The sequence below is a fragment of the Pelobates fuscus genome, chromosome 7, assembly GCF_036172605.1.
Source record: "Pelobates fuscus isolate aPelFus1 chromosome 7, aPelFus1.pri, whole genome shotgun sequence".
Taxonomy (NCBI): domain Eukaryota; kingdom Metazoa; phylum Chordata; class Amphibia; order Anura; family Pelobatidae; genus Pelobates; species Pelobates fuscus.
Window position 1 is genome coordinate 69541845 of NC_086323.1, and position 17727 is coordinate 69559571.

General features: G+C 41.2%; 1 protein-coding gene across 2 annotated transcripts in view; it reads left to right on the plus strand.

Annotated features, from left to right (window-relative positions):
- Positions 1 to 17727, plus strand: part of RPAP2 (RNA polymerase II associated protein 2) — a 94903-nt gene that overhangs the window by 2144 nt on the left and 75032 nt on the right. Inside the window, exons 2-7 of one of the 2 annotated variants that reach the window (XM_063428392.1) lie at positions 4061 to 4106; positions 5230 to 5344; positions 8061 to 8159; positions 9330 to 9395; positions 11034 to 11122; positions 16250 to 16285. In XM_063428392.1, coding sequence (XP_063284462.1) covers positions 4061 to 4106; positions 5230 to 5344; positions 8061 to 8159; positions 9330 to 9395; positions 11034 to 11122; positions 16250 to 16285 — 451 coding nt within the window. The remainder of the gene's footprint in view (positions 1 to 4060; positions 4107 to 5229; positions 5345 to 8060; positions 8160 to 9329; positions 9396 to 11033; positions 11123 to 16249; positions 16286 to 17727) is intronic. The other variant, XM_063428393.1, reaches the window with a different exon arrangement.

The window sequence follows — 17727 nt, forward strand, 5'->3', positions numbered from 1 at the left end:
TTATGGGAGGTTTATGTGCAGGGGTATAGTGTCGCAAGGGCGAGGGGAAGGGGGGGTGGAAGGGAACCTTGAAGCGGCCGTGCGCCCCGACCCAGGTATTATATCCCTACTATGTGTCTCATAATCCAGGGGTCCCAGATTTTGTGGAATTGTTTTGTTGTGTCGTGTAATATTGCCAAGAGTTTGTCCATTTCCATTGTTTCTTCGGTTTTTTGGACCATTTTTGTTAGTGTAGGCGTGTTTTGATTGCCCCATTGCTCCGCTATGGTGCGTCTGGTGGCGAGAGCTATTTTCGCCACTAGTTTATTTTGTGCCCTCAGTAGTTGAGGTTGGGGTTTTGAGAGTAGCCATGTCCAGGGGTCCATGGGTACGGTCTCGTGCAGTATTTTAGAGGTGAGGTCGGCAACCGCCTTCCAGAGGTGGGAGCTGTGTGGGCATTGCCACCACATATGGAAATACGTGCCTTGTTGGCCGCATTTTTTCCAACACGTGTCTGTTTGGGCTATTCCCATTTGTTTGAGTCTCAGTGGTGTCAGGTACCATCTGAGCATGGTTTTGTAAGCCTGTTCCTTATGATTTACGCATATGGTAAGTGAGGCGGTCGCTTCCCATATGCTTGTCCAGACTGTTGGGTCATCCGGTGGGCCTATGTCTCTTTCCCAGGCCTTCGTGTAGGTGAGTGTGTCTGTTGGGGAATTGGCGTTTAGTTGGGAGTATTTCAAGGAAATTTGTCCTTTGTGTGTGGGGGCATGTAGGCAATTTGTCTCGAATCGTGTGAGTTTTGTATTTGCTGTTTTTGTGTTCTGGGGTTCCATCAGGAAGCTGCGTAGCTGTAGATATCGAAAGTGATCGAATGTGTTTAGTGGTGTGGTACACGGGAGTTCTGGGAATGGTATCAGCTGCTGGTTTCTGTAGAAGTCCCGAAGTCTGGTTAGTCCGTTGTCCTCATAATGTGCATAGTCTCGTGGAGTCATGCCTGGGGGGAAACGTTTGTTTCTGAGGATCGGGGTGAGTGGTGATGGGGAGTTTATGAGGGGGTGGCGCGCGTTGGTTCTGTCCCATACTTGTAGGGATGTGGTTAGAGCAGGTGTTGTCGGGGGGAGATCTGGTCTGTCATTTTTGGGGAGCCAAAAGAGGAGGGAGGGATGGTCTCTACCTAGAAGGTCGTGTTCCAGATCTACCCAGAGTTTTGTTCCCGGGGGGGGAGTGGAGGTGTTGCACCTGGGCCAACTGGGCTGCTTGGTAGTATTGCATGAGGTTGGGGAGACCTAAGCCTCCGGTTTTCACTGTTTTGTACATTGTTATCCGTTTAATCCGTGGTCTTTTGTCCGCCCAGACGAATTTGTCTATTTTTGATTGGAGGGCTTTAAAGTCCAATCTAGAGATGGGGATGGGTAGAGTCTGGAACAGGTATAAGAATTTGGGTAGGAGATTCATTTTTATGGATGCGATTCTGCCCAGCCAGGATATGTGCATGGGTTGCCATCTTTGCAGGTCTGACATGGCTCGTTCGATCAGTGGGGTGTAGTTTAGTGAATATGTTTTGGATAGATCTGCTGGAATGTGTGTGCCCAAGTAGTGAATGCTTTGTTGGTTGTATCGAAATGGATGTGAGCGGATTATTTGGGTCAGGAGTGGTTGTGGTATGTTGAGGGGGAGGGCTTCTGTTTTATCCAGGTTCAGTTTATAACCTGAGAGGTGGGCGTACTCTTGAAGGAGCGTGAGGAGGGGGGGTAGGGAGTTGGTAGGGTCTGTGAGTGTCAGGAGGATATCATCTGCGTATGCTGCGATCTTATATTCATCTTGTCGAACCTTAAGGCCCTGGATTTCGGGGGTGGAGCGGATGAGTTGGAGTAGAGGTTCTAGGGAGAGGGCAAACAGGAGTGGGGAGAGCGGGCAGCCTTGTCTGGTCCCGTTTTTTATTATGAACTTATGTGGGTTGGTGTTGGGGAGTAGGAGAGCCGCCGTGGGGTTGGAGTATAGGGTCGTGAGGGCTTTGATGAAAGTGTCAGGGAAGTGGAATTTTTGTAGAGTGCGGAATAGGAAGGGCCAGAGCAAGCGATCAAACGCTTTTTCAGCGTCCATTGAGAGTAGTAGGGTGGGGGTGTCCTTGTGTTGGGCTCTCCATATTAAGTCTATCGTGCGTCTGGTATTGTCACAGGCTTGGCGGTTGGGGATAAATCCTACCTGGTCTGGGTGTATGAGTTTTGGGAGGAGTCGTTGAATCCTGTTGGCCAGTGTTTTTGTGAGGATCTTAATATCCGTGTTGAGGAGGGATATTGGGCGGTAGTGACCAGGGTCTAGGTGTGTTTTGTGTGGTTTGGGGATTAGGCAGATGTTGGCTTTGAGCATTTCCGGCGGTACCTGTTCGCCTTCCATTATTGAATTGCAGAGAGTGGTCAGATGGGGAATCAGTATGGTGCTGAATGTTTTGTAGTAGAGGCCTGTGAAGCCATCGGGACCTGGGCTTTTGTTGGGTTTTGTGTGTTTTATCGTGAGGGCTATTTCTTCTTCGGTGATTGGGGATGCGAGAGAGTCCCGTTCCTGGTTTGTGAGTGCTATTGAAGTTTTTATCTCTAGCTCTGTTAATTTAACTTTAATCACACACAAAATGTCTGCAGGCTATTAGCATATTCACATATATGAAATTCTAAATTAACTATACTGTGTATTATAGGATATTTTAAACATTAGATCTAGCTTTACAGGACGTGTTTACGAAGGCTGTGCCAGTCACAGTCAGGGGAGGTATGGCTAAGCCTGCATTAACAAAGTGATTGCAAGTGATCATGGTGGTAGTGTTTTGGCTTGAAACATTGTGCATACTGAGTGATTGGCATGTACGTGCCAGAGGCAAGTTGCATCCCCAGCACATTTGACTTAAACAGCACAGATCTCTCTTCCAGGCCATGCGTGAATTACGTCTGTTATCAGTGTGCAATGCACACTGTCAACAGACATTAATTACACCTATTTCTTAGGAGACCTATTTTTAATATCTAAAAATGTGGGATTTTGCTCAAGAAGGGTAATAGAAAATACTACTACTTTACTACAGTGAAATTAAAACAGAAAAAGTGAGGCAACACACACATACACTATTTTTTTTTCTTTTTTCTTTTTTTTGTTTCATGGATCACTCGTTAGTGAATACCCCAGAAATTATTCAGGGCCCAAAAACCAGACTCTGATAGGTATGGCATATTAACGGAACAGATCACTGCCCCAAATAAAATATAATTATTTAGTAGATATTAGGCATACCACAATAAAAAAAACATGCATCCATTTAAATTTATTTTTCTCATTGGCCATCGGTAGCTTCCACAAACATCTTTAACAGACCTGTTTTACTTTTGTCCTCTGGTATCCTAATCAGATACCCTAGAAAACACAGCACATTATTTCTATTGAAATCTGCACTTTTTGTAAAATGAAAGAGGACACCCTCTTCACACATAAAGCACTTCAGCAAGCTAAAGTGCTTTAGGTGTTTGGAGTGTTCCTTTTAGATTGCTTTGTAAGTTTGTATGGCCTTTGATACTTCAAGCTTGGGGAAGGAGTTGGCAAGCACACAATGGTTAACTGTTGTGGGGGCTGTTCATATGAACGAAGTTGGGGCACTGTTCAGCACTGTTGTCCAGCACTTTTCTTTCATTTACAGATAAAAAGTGTGTGTGTGTGTGTGTGTTTTTTTTTTTTTCTTCCACCAAAGAATCTTCCTTTCTTATTCTGCTTTTGCATATAAGAGCTGAGATTGGTGAACTAAGTGTGCCATCAAGAAGCCTTGAGATTTGCCCAGTAACCAGGTCTGCACAGGGTGCTACAAATTATTTAGTGTTACTCAGGAGTTCTATGGCATTATATATATTTTGGTGATTTTCTTGTGATATTTTTATGAAGCAAGCCAACACAGAAGTAACCTGGGACAGCAGGCTGTGGATCCCAGATGAACTGGCACTGAGTTAACCTCTGTGTTCCGTAGATAGTCCCATAGTGTTCACATGTTTAGAAAGTTTGTTCTATTTCACATATTCTAAGTGCAATTTCTGCTTTATAGGCAAGTCCCCAAGCAGCGACTTGAACAGTGAAGAGGCTGCCAAGAGGTAATGTAAATACATTGTATTGTAAGTTTTCATCCTATGTCATCGAAGGGAACTGGTAGCAAAAACCTTCTACTAGCTGCCTACTACAAGACTAGCACCACTGGTTGTCCTTATAAACGTACCATGGTAAATGCCTCTTATAATGTATTCACAAATCTTTGCCATAAAATAAATGTTTTATTTACCTTTTTCCAGTGCCGAGACTCCTGCGCTGCTCACCGCTCTACTGCTTGCGACATCATTGAGGAGGCATTACCTCCTCCACTGATGGTCCATTCCAATGCTCCCAATTGAGGAGCATTATGGACCTAATGTGTATACACGGTGAGCACCACATTCACATCCAAGCTTCCTCCTAGGAAAACATTGAATTCATTGCTTTCCTATAAGCTTCCGCATCACGTAACCATGTTTTACTCAGTGCTGCAGAAGCGCCTCTAGTGACCTATCAATACGTCAGACACTAGAGGTGGATTTAACCATGCAATGTAAGTCTTGCAGTTCCTAAAAAAAATGCAGTGTTTTACATTGCTGGATTACAATGAAAGAGCCACTGCACCCAGACCACTTCATTGAGTTGAAGTGTGTGACAATTGGAAGAAATGAAAGAGGAGCAATAGTAAAGGAAAATCAGACAGGATTATTCATTATGGACTGTAGGGTAGCATCACGTGAAGGAAAGCATTGGATTGGCTAAGAATGTCAAGGAGGCATATCAGGGGCAGAGCCAGCACAAGCCAAACACATCCCTGGCCAATCAGCATCTCCTCATAGAGATGTATTGACTCAATGCATCTCTATGAGGAAAGTTCAGTGTCTGCATGCAGAGGGAGGAGACACTAAATGTCAGTGCTGCACATTGCGCCCCAGGAAGCAACTCTAGCAGCCATCTGAGGAGTGGCCTCTGGAGGTGTCCCTAGGCTGTAATGTAAACACTGCATTTTCTCTGAAAAAACTGTGTTTACTGCAAAAAGTCTGAAGGGAATGATTCTACTAACCAGAACAAATGCAATAAGCTGTAGTTATTCTGGTGACTAAAGTGCCCCTTTAAATAAAGAATGAAGTTAAAAGAAAAATCTAGATCAAAATATCGTTCAATGTGCATGCTTGTTGCTTTCCACAGGAGAGCTGCCTTGGAAAATGCTATTAGGCGCAAGATTGAAAGAGAAAAGAAGGCTCTGCAAATCGTTGAACGTCTCCTTGAGGATGATGTTACAGAAGATTTTCTGCTGGACTGTGTAAGATTTGTCACAGTTTGTAAACTATGTAAAGTTTTGAATATTTTTCCTCAATGCACTGCTTACGGCAAGGTATACTAGGAGGAGGAATAAGTAATATATACCTTCATTAATCCATTAAGGATGAGGGAAACAGCTTTGTGAACATCCGTACCAAGTCTTCTATCAGTTCACCAATAATTCATTATTTAGTGAATTATGCTTATGACTTTTTGGCCTGTATTAATTAAATTTTATTTTGAAGTATCTGTTTTATATGCCCAATAAAATTGTGACTTGCAATATAAACCTATAGTTTTCTAAACTTATTTCTAAATAAGACATTTAACTAGTGGTTTCCTCACTATCCCATTCTTCAGATGTGTATTTTAATTTCTACTAGCCTCAGTCAGAATCTCACTGAGCATGAGTTGTAGTCCAGCAGGAGCTGGCAATTTCTTGCAGCAGGATTCTGTGTGTGTAGCTAGCCCAGCTATAGGCAGTCTGCTCAAGGTATCAGATGTCAGCACACAGAGCACGCTAACCCAGACACAAAACTTGTACAAAACTGATATTACCATCCTGGAAGTGAGTAATCCAGCAGGCTGATTGACAGTCAAGGGAGGTGGCCCTACAAACACAAGTAAGAAGTAGAGAAATAAAAGACAAAATCCCAGTCACCTACTCCACTGGAGTGGTTAAATGGGAAAGAGTACAGCCTAATAGGTTAGTAGCTAAAACGAGAGAGAGAAAACCCAACCTTTATTATTATTCATATGCTTGTATAGGGTATACAAAGTGTCTAAGAACCAGGTAATATATGTTAATAAGTGAACAGACAAAGCATGGGGTATGTACTGATTGGAAGCCCACTCCCATCAATCAGATCAAGATAGTGGGTCCTTGGTTCAAGTAGGCACTAGCCTAGTGTGGGGCCGATGTAAAATAGGGATAGTCTGGGTGTGTGTGTGTGTGTTTGTTTTTTTTGTTTAGGGACTTGAGGGATTCTACTTTAAGCTGCTGTACACCTGTTCCTAGCCCTCACTAGGAGGGATTTCCCTGGGCAGGCTCTGTGCTATCTGGTTACAGTATAGGCTGTATTTCCTCCCTATCTTAATCCGATTGATAGGAGTGGGCTTCCCCTTAGTGCATACCCCTGGCTTTGTCTGTCCACTTATTAACATATATTACCTGGTTCTTAGACACTTTGTATACCCTATACAAGGGTCCCTTTGTGGATTTAGTGGCTCAAGCTTATGAATAATAATAAAGGTTGGGGTTTTCTTTCTCTTGTTTTAGCTACTAATCCATTAGGCTGTACTCTTTCCCTCTCACCCCCTCCAGTGGAATAGGTGACTGGGATTTTGTCTTTTACTCCTCTATTCAATTGTGCAAGGGTTATCCCCTTAGGAGTGAGTACAGTCTAGGTAATGTGACTGGGTCATTTGCTCTTGCCCCTCTGGTCACACCGGCCACATCCTCCAGTCTTCCCTTATTTATTGGTACAAGTAAAAAGTAAATTTTCTCCATAGTGATACATTTTGGGGAGAAAAAGCTGCAGGGACAGGATGATCCTGTAAATTATTATAATTGGCATTTATATTGTGCCAACTTATTCTGCATTGCTTTCCAATATTATAAAAAGAGTAAATTTAACAATAAATGAGATAATTACAAAAAATTATAGGAACAATAGGTTTCCGAGGACTCTGTTCAAACCATCTTACAGTCTAAAGAATGTGGGCTATATTGAAGTATTAAAGTATTTTGGAACAGGAAAAAAGGGGAACCTTATTAGCTGACCCAAAGATTGCCATATTAAGGTATAATGTGCCATACCATGCCGTAATGTAGTGATTTACTTATGGTAACATTTCTGCAATATTCATTCATATATATATATATCTATAAACCACTCTCAGATGGCCAGAAAATCCCTAATTTATTTTCCCTGTTGTCAGAGAATCTGCTGTTTTTTCCTGTACCGGCTCACCTTCTGCACGGAAACCAGGATGTTATCTCATAAATTAGGGGAAGCTACACACTGTATGGTGGTAGTATCAGTAATTACATGTAGTGTCTTGCATTTTAAAGGTATATGTTCTATATCTATGGATAATACAATCAGTGATGGGTGGTTCTGTATTTTATAGTTTCAAAACTTCCTTAAAGGGAAACTCCAGTGCCAGGAAAACAATCCGTTTTCCTGGCACTGCAGGTCCCCTCTCCCTCCCACCTCCCAATCCCCGGTTGCTGAAGGGGTGAAAACCCCTTCCGTCACTTACCAGAGGCAGCAACATGTCCCACGTCACTGCTTCTTCCTCCACTGCTGCTCCTCCTCTGCATTACGTCGGCCGGTGGGCGAGACTGATCCCGCCCACCGGCCGGGAGACCGCATGCGCGCCAATGCCGCGCTTGCGCATTAGAGCTCCCTATAGGAACACATTCCTATGGGGAATTGAGCAACGCTGGAGGACCTTTCTGTGCTATCTAGTAGACAGCCACTAGAGGTGGAGTTAACCCTGCAAGGTAATTATTGCAGTTTATAAAAAAAACTGCAATAATTACACTTGCAGGGTTAAGAGTAGTGGGAGTTGGCACCCAGACCACTCCAATGGGCAGAAGTGGTCTGGGTGCCTGGAGTGTCCCTTTAATACTGTCTTCCTATCAAAATAACTTAACCTATTGTCGTGCTTGATGTATATTATCATGCTTGATATATATTTTTTCCTTTCAGGCTAGGTTTATTTCATCCGCTCATTATAAGGATGCAGTGGAAGAAAGATTTATTGTCAAGTTATGTGGCTATCCCATATGCAAAAACAAGCTTGAAAAAGTAAGTAATTGAATTTTATTTTATACCAATAACTACATATTCAGTGAGAGTGAGTGTGTGTTATGCTGCCTTCAAGCAACCTTCTGGATTTACACTTTGGACTGCCTGTCATGTAGAAGTTTGTATAGAAAGACCCCTCTACATTGCTTCTTGGCCATTTGCTAAATATACCAACCTCTATGCCTGTTTCTTTGCACACATTCAAATTCTTTTATCTTTTTATGTTTTATTGGATGTTGATTCAGTCTAAAATAGGGGTCGTCTTATACACGGAATGTCACTGCAGGGGTTTAAAAAAACAAAAAGAAAACTTGTGCGCGGGGCCTGACAGCCAACCAAGGTAGTTGCATGTGGCTAGAGCTCCTTCAAAAAAATCTAATTATTAAGCCAAATACTTACAGTACTTACTCAGCGCAATTTGGGCACAAAACTTGGTGCCTCGCTGACAGAACACTCAGTTGACTGTTGGGTTCATTACTGCCAGGTTTTTGCGGGCATAGGCTGTGTTCTACACCTCTGCGACCTGCTGTCATACTTTAAGCAGAGGAGGGGCTTCTCCGTGAATTTGATCGATTGTGTGCGCGGGTCTTGGATATCTTGCGCAACCGCATGCTTCCTCGCATCACTCTGGACCACGCCAAGACCTCACAGGTCCAGACTACCGATAGATGCCACAGTATGAGGCCTTGCCCGGACATCCCCCGTAGGGTACCACGAGCAGAGGGCATCGTTGCCACCAACAGCAGGATGGTGGTCCAGTGAACCAGTGTCCGGATGTGGCCAGACCTCTGGGAGCAGCCTGCTGACATGTGGGGTGCCTGGGACCAGCGGAGGATTCTGATCAGCCAAACTGGACTTCAGTGCTATAGTTTTTTTTTTTAGCTCAAAAAATAGTGGTCGTCTTCTACATGGGAGCGTCTTATACCCGGAAAAATACGGTATATATTTTTTTTTTTCTTCATTCAATGCTTAGAGATTCACAACTGCCATTGTAATCTTCTGTTAGTGACTGAGATTTCCCTAGGCACTGATGGCAAACATCAAATCTGCTTTCAAAAGTTTATTTTATTTTTTATTATTTCCAACAGTTTTAGTGAAGATTTTTACATGTTTATATTTTATACATTTTAGAAAAAGTGCTAATTATAAATAATTTGTTTTGTTCAAAAGGTGCTAAAGCAAAAGTATTGGATTTCTACAAAATCAAATAAAGTTTATGACATCACAGAACGAAAGGTATGAGTTCCTGATCTTAATGTGAAACATTTTTTCCTCAAATGATTATACTTAAAGGAACACTATAGGGTCAGGAACACCAACATATATTCCTGACCCTATAGTGTTAAAACCACCATCTAGCCTTCTTGCCTCCCTAAATATAGTAGAATCTTACTTGTATTCAAGTCTGCAGCTGCTGGCTCTGCCCCTGATCTGCTTGCTTGGCTGACATCATCAGAAGTGATTTTCTGAACCAATCACAATAGGATTGGCGGAGCTGGTCAAGGAGGCAGATCAGGGGCAGAGCCAGCACAAGTCAAACATAGCCCTGGCCAATCAACATCTCCCCATAGAGATGAATTCCATCAATGCATCTCTATGAGGAAAGTTTAGTGTCTCCATGCAAAGGGTGGAGACACTCAATGGCACTGCTGCACAGTGTGCAGCACTGCCCCAGGAAGCACCTCTAGCAGCCATCTGAGGAGTGGCTAGTGTAGTTATTACTAGACTGTTATGTAAAAGCTGCATTTTCTCTGAAAAGAAAGTATTTACTGGAAAGAAAGGGAATGATTCTACTAACTAGAACAAATACGATAAGCTGTCGTTTTTCTGGTGACTATAATGTTCCTTTAACAATTATGTAATAGTAAGCCTATTTCTCTTTGAATGCTGCCTGAAATATATTGAGCGGTCCCTCAAATGAGTTTTGCCTTTTTTATTTTTATGTTTGCTACCCTAGAGTTCTAAGTGAATGTTCTAGATCGATGGACTGGTGAGATAGTATCTCAAAGGAGTACTAGCTTAATTGATTACCCAGTGTGATGGCACCTCAGATGAGATCTAGCATAATGTACTGCCCTATGAAATGGTAAATTAAACAAGTTCTTCATTTATCCGGATTGTTTACTAAACTCAAAATTTTAGCAAATTAAATCCGAATTGCAAAACTGAGGCTAAATTAGTCAAACTTATAACTAGGTTGGATAATTTCTCCATAGCTGCTATTTTAGCCTCAGTTTTGCCATTAGAATTGAATTCACTAAAAATTTTAATTTTAGTTTACTTTTTTTTTTTAAAGCATGTATTTTGACCTATAAGCTTGTGGTATCCGTGACTACTATGGGCGGCATAGTGATTTTTGTTTTCAATTAGTTCGATTTATACTAGAATCTTTTATTCCATTGATACATAATAAGTGTACATTTTTGGAGTACACAGCCTTTGCCCTTTATAATGTACAATTGTCCTTGATTTGCACTTTATCAAAAAAGGTAACATGGTCTGCATGTACTTAAGGAAATCCATTTAGCCTAATAATTGAATGCAGTCACACTGAGCTGGATTATGTACCCTGCTTATGGTGAATGAGTTGTAAATTCAATAATAGTCAGATCTATGTACAAAGTATTGATTCTACAGTATGATCTGTTTTACCTTTGGCTGTTTTTTTGAGGGGTTGTTGACAAGTTCTCCATTCAGCTCAGCTGCAAAGAAACATGAGACATCACCCAACAGGACTGTGATAATCCTGAAACCGATGGAAATTATTATGATAATGTACTCACTTCTATAGTTGCACTCATTATTTTGATATGTCTGGAACCTTTCCCTATTAGTTTTGGTGGAATGAAAATTAATGTTTTACCTTTTTTACAGTGCTTTTGTAGCAACTTTTGTTTTCGAGCATCCAAGTATTATGAAGCCCAGATTCCCCAGAGCCCAATCTGGACAAGGGAAGAAGAGAGGTAAATACACATTATATCTATGTTTCGCTGGAATTCTACATGTAGAATAAAATTAAGTGTAGCTATAGTGAAATTTGCATAATTTTTTTCCATTGCAGGGATCATTAGATTTTCTGTTAACCCATTAATTTAAGCTTAGATAACTTTTATTTATTTTGTACGTGGCCTAAGAACCCCCAATAAAAAAGTGTTTTTTTGTGGGCTTGCTGGTCCTCCTAGCACAATTTCTGTATCAATTACTTTTTGAACTCGTGTATTTGATATCATGCCTAAGAGTCTATTTAATCAAGGTTGATGCTTCATTTAGTAATAAGACAAGCTGACGGGATCACAGCAGCAGTTAGGTTTTAGATTATAACAGTGGTTCCCAAACTGATGGGCACACAGGGGAGTTATTTTCCTGGTGCTTTGAGGATACCGGGAACTGTGCCTCCGTCTCCCCTGCCGGACAGCCGGCAGGGGAGGGAGGGAGAGAGGACCTGGGGGAGCTCTAACATGCAGCTTCTGCCGGGTTCTCCTCTCACGAGCTTGGGGTGTTCCTGCGGTTACCACGGCAACACTACGAATCTCGCGAGAGTGAACTCTAGCAGCTCCTTAGGCTGCTAGAGTTGACTGTCACCACCACGACCAACAGAGCTTCCCCATGGACCACCAGGGATCTGTACTGTCCCCCCCCTCCCAGGCAAAGGTAAGAAGGAAGGAGGGACATTAAAATAATTAATTTTTATTTAAACAAATATATATATTTATGCATTTCCCCTCCTACCCCACAGACACACAATAACTCTCCCATACATACACACTACTCCCCCAAACACACACACACACTGCCCCCCCCAACACACACACACAAACACACACACTGCCCCTCCATACACACACTGCCTACCCCATACACACACATACACACACTGCCCCACTCACACACTGAGCCCCTCACACAAACTGCCCCTCCCCACCCCCACACACACACACACTGTACCCCTTGTACAACCTGCCCACACACACACACACACACACTGCACCCCTCACGCACAAACTGGCCATCATTCACGCACACACTCTACCACTCACACACACATATCCCCTTCTACAGCCCGTATCCCAGCAGATCCCAGGTAAGTTGTCAAACTGTTCAGAAACTGTTTGATTACTTACTGTGGGAGAACACTATCGCACTACTGGCACTATAACCACTGCAAAGTGCTGTAGTGGTTATTGTCTCAAGATTAGGTTCTGGATCTTCACTTGAACGGCAAGTATTTCTGCCGAACAGGGGCCCAGTATATGCCGCTGCGCTGTACATATATACAACCTAGAACATTTTCTGACTTGGGGCGCCTTAGAAAAATAATAAGTGCGCCTTGAACCTAAAAAGTTTGGGACCCACTTGGTTATAATCTTAAAGCGGCACTGTCACGCGCCTTTCTCGTGTTGTTTCCTCTCTCAGAATCTTTTCTTCCTTTCTGATCTAGTTTTCTTTAAAACATAAGACAAAGTAGGGACTACCTGATCTTATGTGTTCTTCCTACTCTGGACTTTGTTTGACCAAAGGAGGAGCTTAAGTTCGCTCCTTTTTTGTGGTTGAAGAATTTTTAAAACAGTACATCTCTCCTCCATGTTCTCGCATTGCTTTTCGAACGTTCTGTCATAAAGACAGGGCGCCGGTTAAATCACTGAATTTCATCCTAACAGAATTACGAAAGTTTGTCTATTCGTGTTAGGATGAAATTTGTGCCTTTTGTTCGGTTTGAAATTTCATTCGAACCTCGCATCTTGCAGCCGCTTAGTAGATAGCTCCTTAATGTTGTGGGAGTTAGGGGGCTATCTACTAAAAAAGCTAAAATACCAAAATTGGTCTTTCAGCCTACTTTACTAATACTAAGTAAAGATTAGTAATTAAGGGAGATTAAAATCTCCCTTCTGCGCATAATCACGACATAGCTACTAAACAGTAAGCTGCTAGCGGCATTCGTCCCTGGCGAGTGGGGGCTATTGAACTAAACAGGTGACCTTGTGTCCATGAGTGGTGGGTGGGGACCCTCATTGACTAAAAGGGGAGGGGTCCTATTTTCTGGCTTCCCCCCTTGGCCTGCCATTCTAGGTCCCCTTTTATTGGATTCGAGAGGTGAGGCTCTTTTTTTTTTTTTTTTTTTTTTTTTTAATTTTGAGCAGTCCCTTTTCTAAAAAAAAGTGCTCACTGTTTACTTGTTTGCTGTTTAGTAGACATGCTCTTACTTGTGGTATAGCAAGTAGGGGCATTAGTGAAATTATAATCTCCCTTGTGTTAATATGAGAATCATATTGACCCTAATAGAATGGGTGGGGGTGGCTAGTTTCACATATTACAAGGCGGGAACTGTGAGCTGGTAGCGTCCTCCTTGTAATAAACTAACGGAACAAACAGAGACCGAAATTTGGTCTTGGTCCATTCTTTGAAATTTTCAGACAAATGAATGAATAGCCGAAATTCCATCCGAATTTCTGACAATAGTGAATACCCAAGTGTTCAACTGGGCATGTGTGGAAATTTCACAGCGCTGTCTAGTGTGGGCAGATGACGTGCCTCTCAGGGCCTTCATCTGCCCACACAAAGATGGCAGCGCCAAGGAACAAGATGGTAACGTCCAGAAACAAAATAAAGATTTTTTTGTAAAAAAAAAAAAAGCTAAAATGGGGGGCCTAAAGGCATTTGGGAGTGACTAGGGGACAATAAAATGTAATGGAATCAGGAAGGGGGTTAAAAATAACGGATGTGGCCATTACAGTGCCGCTTTAATGTGTATTGACCTATTGTAGTTGCTGCTAGTGAGTACATTAGTGGAATCGGAGTACTTACTACATAATTGTAGGATCTTATGTTGTTTGTTGTGTGTACTATGTTTTCCTTGTTTGTTTTCAGTGAATGTATTTGATGGACATGTAGTTATTAATATTTTGGGCGATATAATCTGGTTAGCAAACTTTTTATTTGTATACAGCAAATGTTTGCTTTTCCCACCACCCCCTTTTCTCGATTCCTTGCCCCTCCTAGCAGTATCTTCCTTCCAATACCGTCACCTTACCAGTCACAGAAAAGAGAGAAACTTAATTTTCACTAAGTACTAAACATTGTGCATCAGGAGTGTGGTACCGGTTTGACTGAAAGTGTACAGTTTCAAAGCAATTATACGTGAGAGTAAAAAAAAAACTTTTCTTGAATTTGGCACGTTGCACCACTAGGTGGAGCTGATGACTCATTTAGAAATGAAGACCCAGTACAGACTCTGTACATTAATCATGGCGGAATTTCCCATCATAAGAATAAGTTGGTTTAGTGCCAAAAGTAGTCGTTCCCTTTACTATGCCAATAATCCGTTTTTAGGTTTGCAGAAATCCTTTAAAGCATGCAGCTAGCAATATTGGGTCAGTTCCAGTGGTTTTGTTGAAGTAAATTCACGTATACTTATATTGCTATGAATTGTAAGTTCTACCCATAGCTAATGCAGGTAGACAAATTACATTAGTGCTGTTGTGTTTAAATATTATGTGAAGTGGGGCAGTGCTAAATATTTCTAACAACATACTTAAAGGGCCAATCCACACTTTAAATAAACAGTTTAGTAGATATACCCACATTGAAATACATGCATATTTTCATGTATGTATTCATTGGGAGGATAGTCTAAAAGAGATTACAAAAGCTGCAGTACTTATAACTGCGGCCTTTGTAAGCCCTCCCCTTTTTTTCCCTGATGGAGACTTTCAGTCTTTTCACTGAGAAGCCCCAGACTTGGTCCTCACGTGCACGCGCTTGCCGGAAGTGCTTTTGGGGTGTGGAGTGGTCCTTTAAAAGCTAGGAATTCACCTGAAAAGGTGAATTTATTCTCCTTTTTTCCCGCATCAGTCTCACCGAGGTTGGCCTCGACCTCCATAGCTGAGATCTCATCAGTCTTGATAATCTCAGCCAGTTCAATGCTTTCCCATATGGAGATCCTGAACACTAGTTGCACAATGTGCAGCACTGACATAGGAAGCACCTCTAGTGGCCATCTCAGTGACTGCTTCTAGAGGTGTTACAAGGCAGTAATGTAAACATTGCCTTTTGTCTGAAAAGACCGCGTTTACATTGAAAAGCCTGCAGGGACATGCTATAGACACCAGAACCAATGGGCTTTGTGTAGGCTAATATCTGAAGGAAGTAGTTCCTGTGAAAAAAGGCTGTTCTTTATTCAGCAAACAAGGTGGGATTTGTCTGAAAAGAATCAGAACCAGGTGGAAGGAGCAAATGTAAATGCTACTTTTACCCCAGTTCATTTCCAGAGAAGTGTACATCTCACACTGCTTTTCTTGATTTCTGTAAATCTGTTAAGATACAAACTGACTATCCAATGTGTATTGTAAATGGTGCTGAGTAAGTAAAAAAAACAAACAAAAAAAACTATTATCAAAAAGTGACTATCATGTATGTCCAGCTTCCTTTCAGACAGGAATTCTTGCCTTTTAGATATGTTGCTAAGAATGCTCAATTAATCAGATACAAATGCAACTGCTATTGCAATAATTTTGCACAAATTGAGGGTTACTCACAGATAGTAGTAATTCTGGCTAGAGTTCAAGTGGAGACGTTGCATTGGTTTCCATAGTAATTGCACAACCTGTAGACCTTTAAACCTCTGTTGGTTTTTATATGTAGCTTTCTCAGTGTGTCTCTTGATCACTGCGATTACAGACTTTATATGACACTTCAGATCACTATTGAGACTGATGTTTTTCTATGCTTAACATATTGCGTTATTAATGCCTTTTGCATATAAATAAAACGTGCGATAGGTCTAGATTCAATAATCTTTTGTGCTTTCTTCCTGACAGAATGATGATTTTGAGGTACCCCTTTTGTTTCACCCAGTAACCCCCTTTATTTTCTCCTCATTCCCAGAAACTCCTAACTCGTTGTTTACATTTTCAGTATGGTGTATTCGCATGGTTGCTTTCTTCCATTTAATTCAAGTAGCCCATAACCAAATATCACCTGTCGGTGAACATCTAGATGTATCTCAGGGCTCTTCTCGTTCATCTTAGTTCCAGACACTGGGGTCACTGGAAATAGATCTCCTCTTACTCACATTTATATTCTGTATTTTGCAGCCCTCCAGATATTAAACTCCTACGAGAAGGAAAGAGGTATGAAACTTAATATGCTTATTGTATGGGACTTGGCACTAGTTGCAGTAACCTTTGATTTCTTTATTCCTACCGCTTTGATTCCCTGAAAACCAGGCTTGTCATTGTCTGTTACTCACACATTGGCACTCATTTCGTTATAGAGCACCTCTTCTTCTTTATTGCTGGAACACTTTGTTTGATTTGTATGATTTACTGTACAGCTGCTCCAAACAAGGAACTCAATACTTACCTGTTGACATCAATCCCAGATAGATGCTGTGTGCTCTGCTTGCATTCAATACTGCAAAGTAAAGACCATAGCTTGCTCATTAAATGTGTTGACAGTTCAATGTCGTTTTTTTGTTTTTATCAGTTAAAGTCATGTTGGATGATGTGCCATTCAGAGCAGCGATTACCAGAACTGTTAACAAACATTCAATCTGCATGTTTTATTGATATGATGTTACTTACTTTGATTTCTGACATACACAGAATTATTCCTCTCTTTTTTTTTCATGTATGTTTTGGGAGCAAAGTATGTTTTGCTGCTGTGATAGGCTGTTCTCTAAAGATTTTGAACTGCTAGTGTTTCCTAGGTAGACCATTAAAGAAATACTACAGGCAGGAGCTGACTTTTTGATGTACAAAAATACATTAAAGAAAATCTAAAAATGAAAACCTAAAATGAATATATATTTTTGTTTTGGAGAATTCCGTAAACCATAATATTGCTTATTCTGCTACTTAAAGGCACAACAGATAATTGATTATAACTATGTAACGCTAAACAGGCTACAGTATACTGATACTAAGCTATAGAGCATGAATTATTACAGATTAAGGAAGAGCACGCACAAAAATTATAATTTTAAATCTTACAAGGTTACTTAAAATCATCTATCTTAGCAAACAAATAAGTAGATTTAGTTCCGTTATATGGCCATGTCATGTTAAAGGGACACTATAGTCACAGAACATCTTTAGCTTAATGAAGCAGTTTTGGTGTAAACATCATGTCCCTGCAGTCTAACTGCTCAACTTTACCATTTAAGACTAAAATTACTTTTGTTTCTGTTTATTAAGCCCTAGCTACACCTCTCCTGGCTGTGACGCACCCAGCCTGCATAAAAAATATATATATTTATTTTTTAATCAGGTATTAACTTACTTGGTAAGTTTTTATCTCCTGCTCTGTAAAATAAACTTTAATCACATACAAGAGGCTCCTGCAAGGCTATAGCAGGCTATTAACAGTGTAGGAAATAAGACATTCTAAATTAAACAGATTTTGCAATAAGATAAGTGTAAACTTTAGATCTCACTTTACAGGAAGTATTTAGGAAAACTGTGTAACTCACATGCAGGGAGGTGTGACTAGGGCTGTACAAACAAAGTGATTTAACTCCTAAATGGCAGAGAATTGAGTAGTGAGACTACAGGGGCATGATCTGTACACCAAA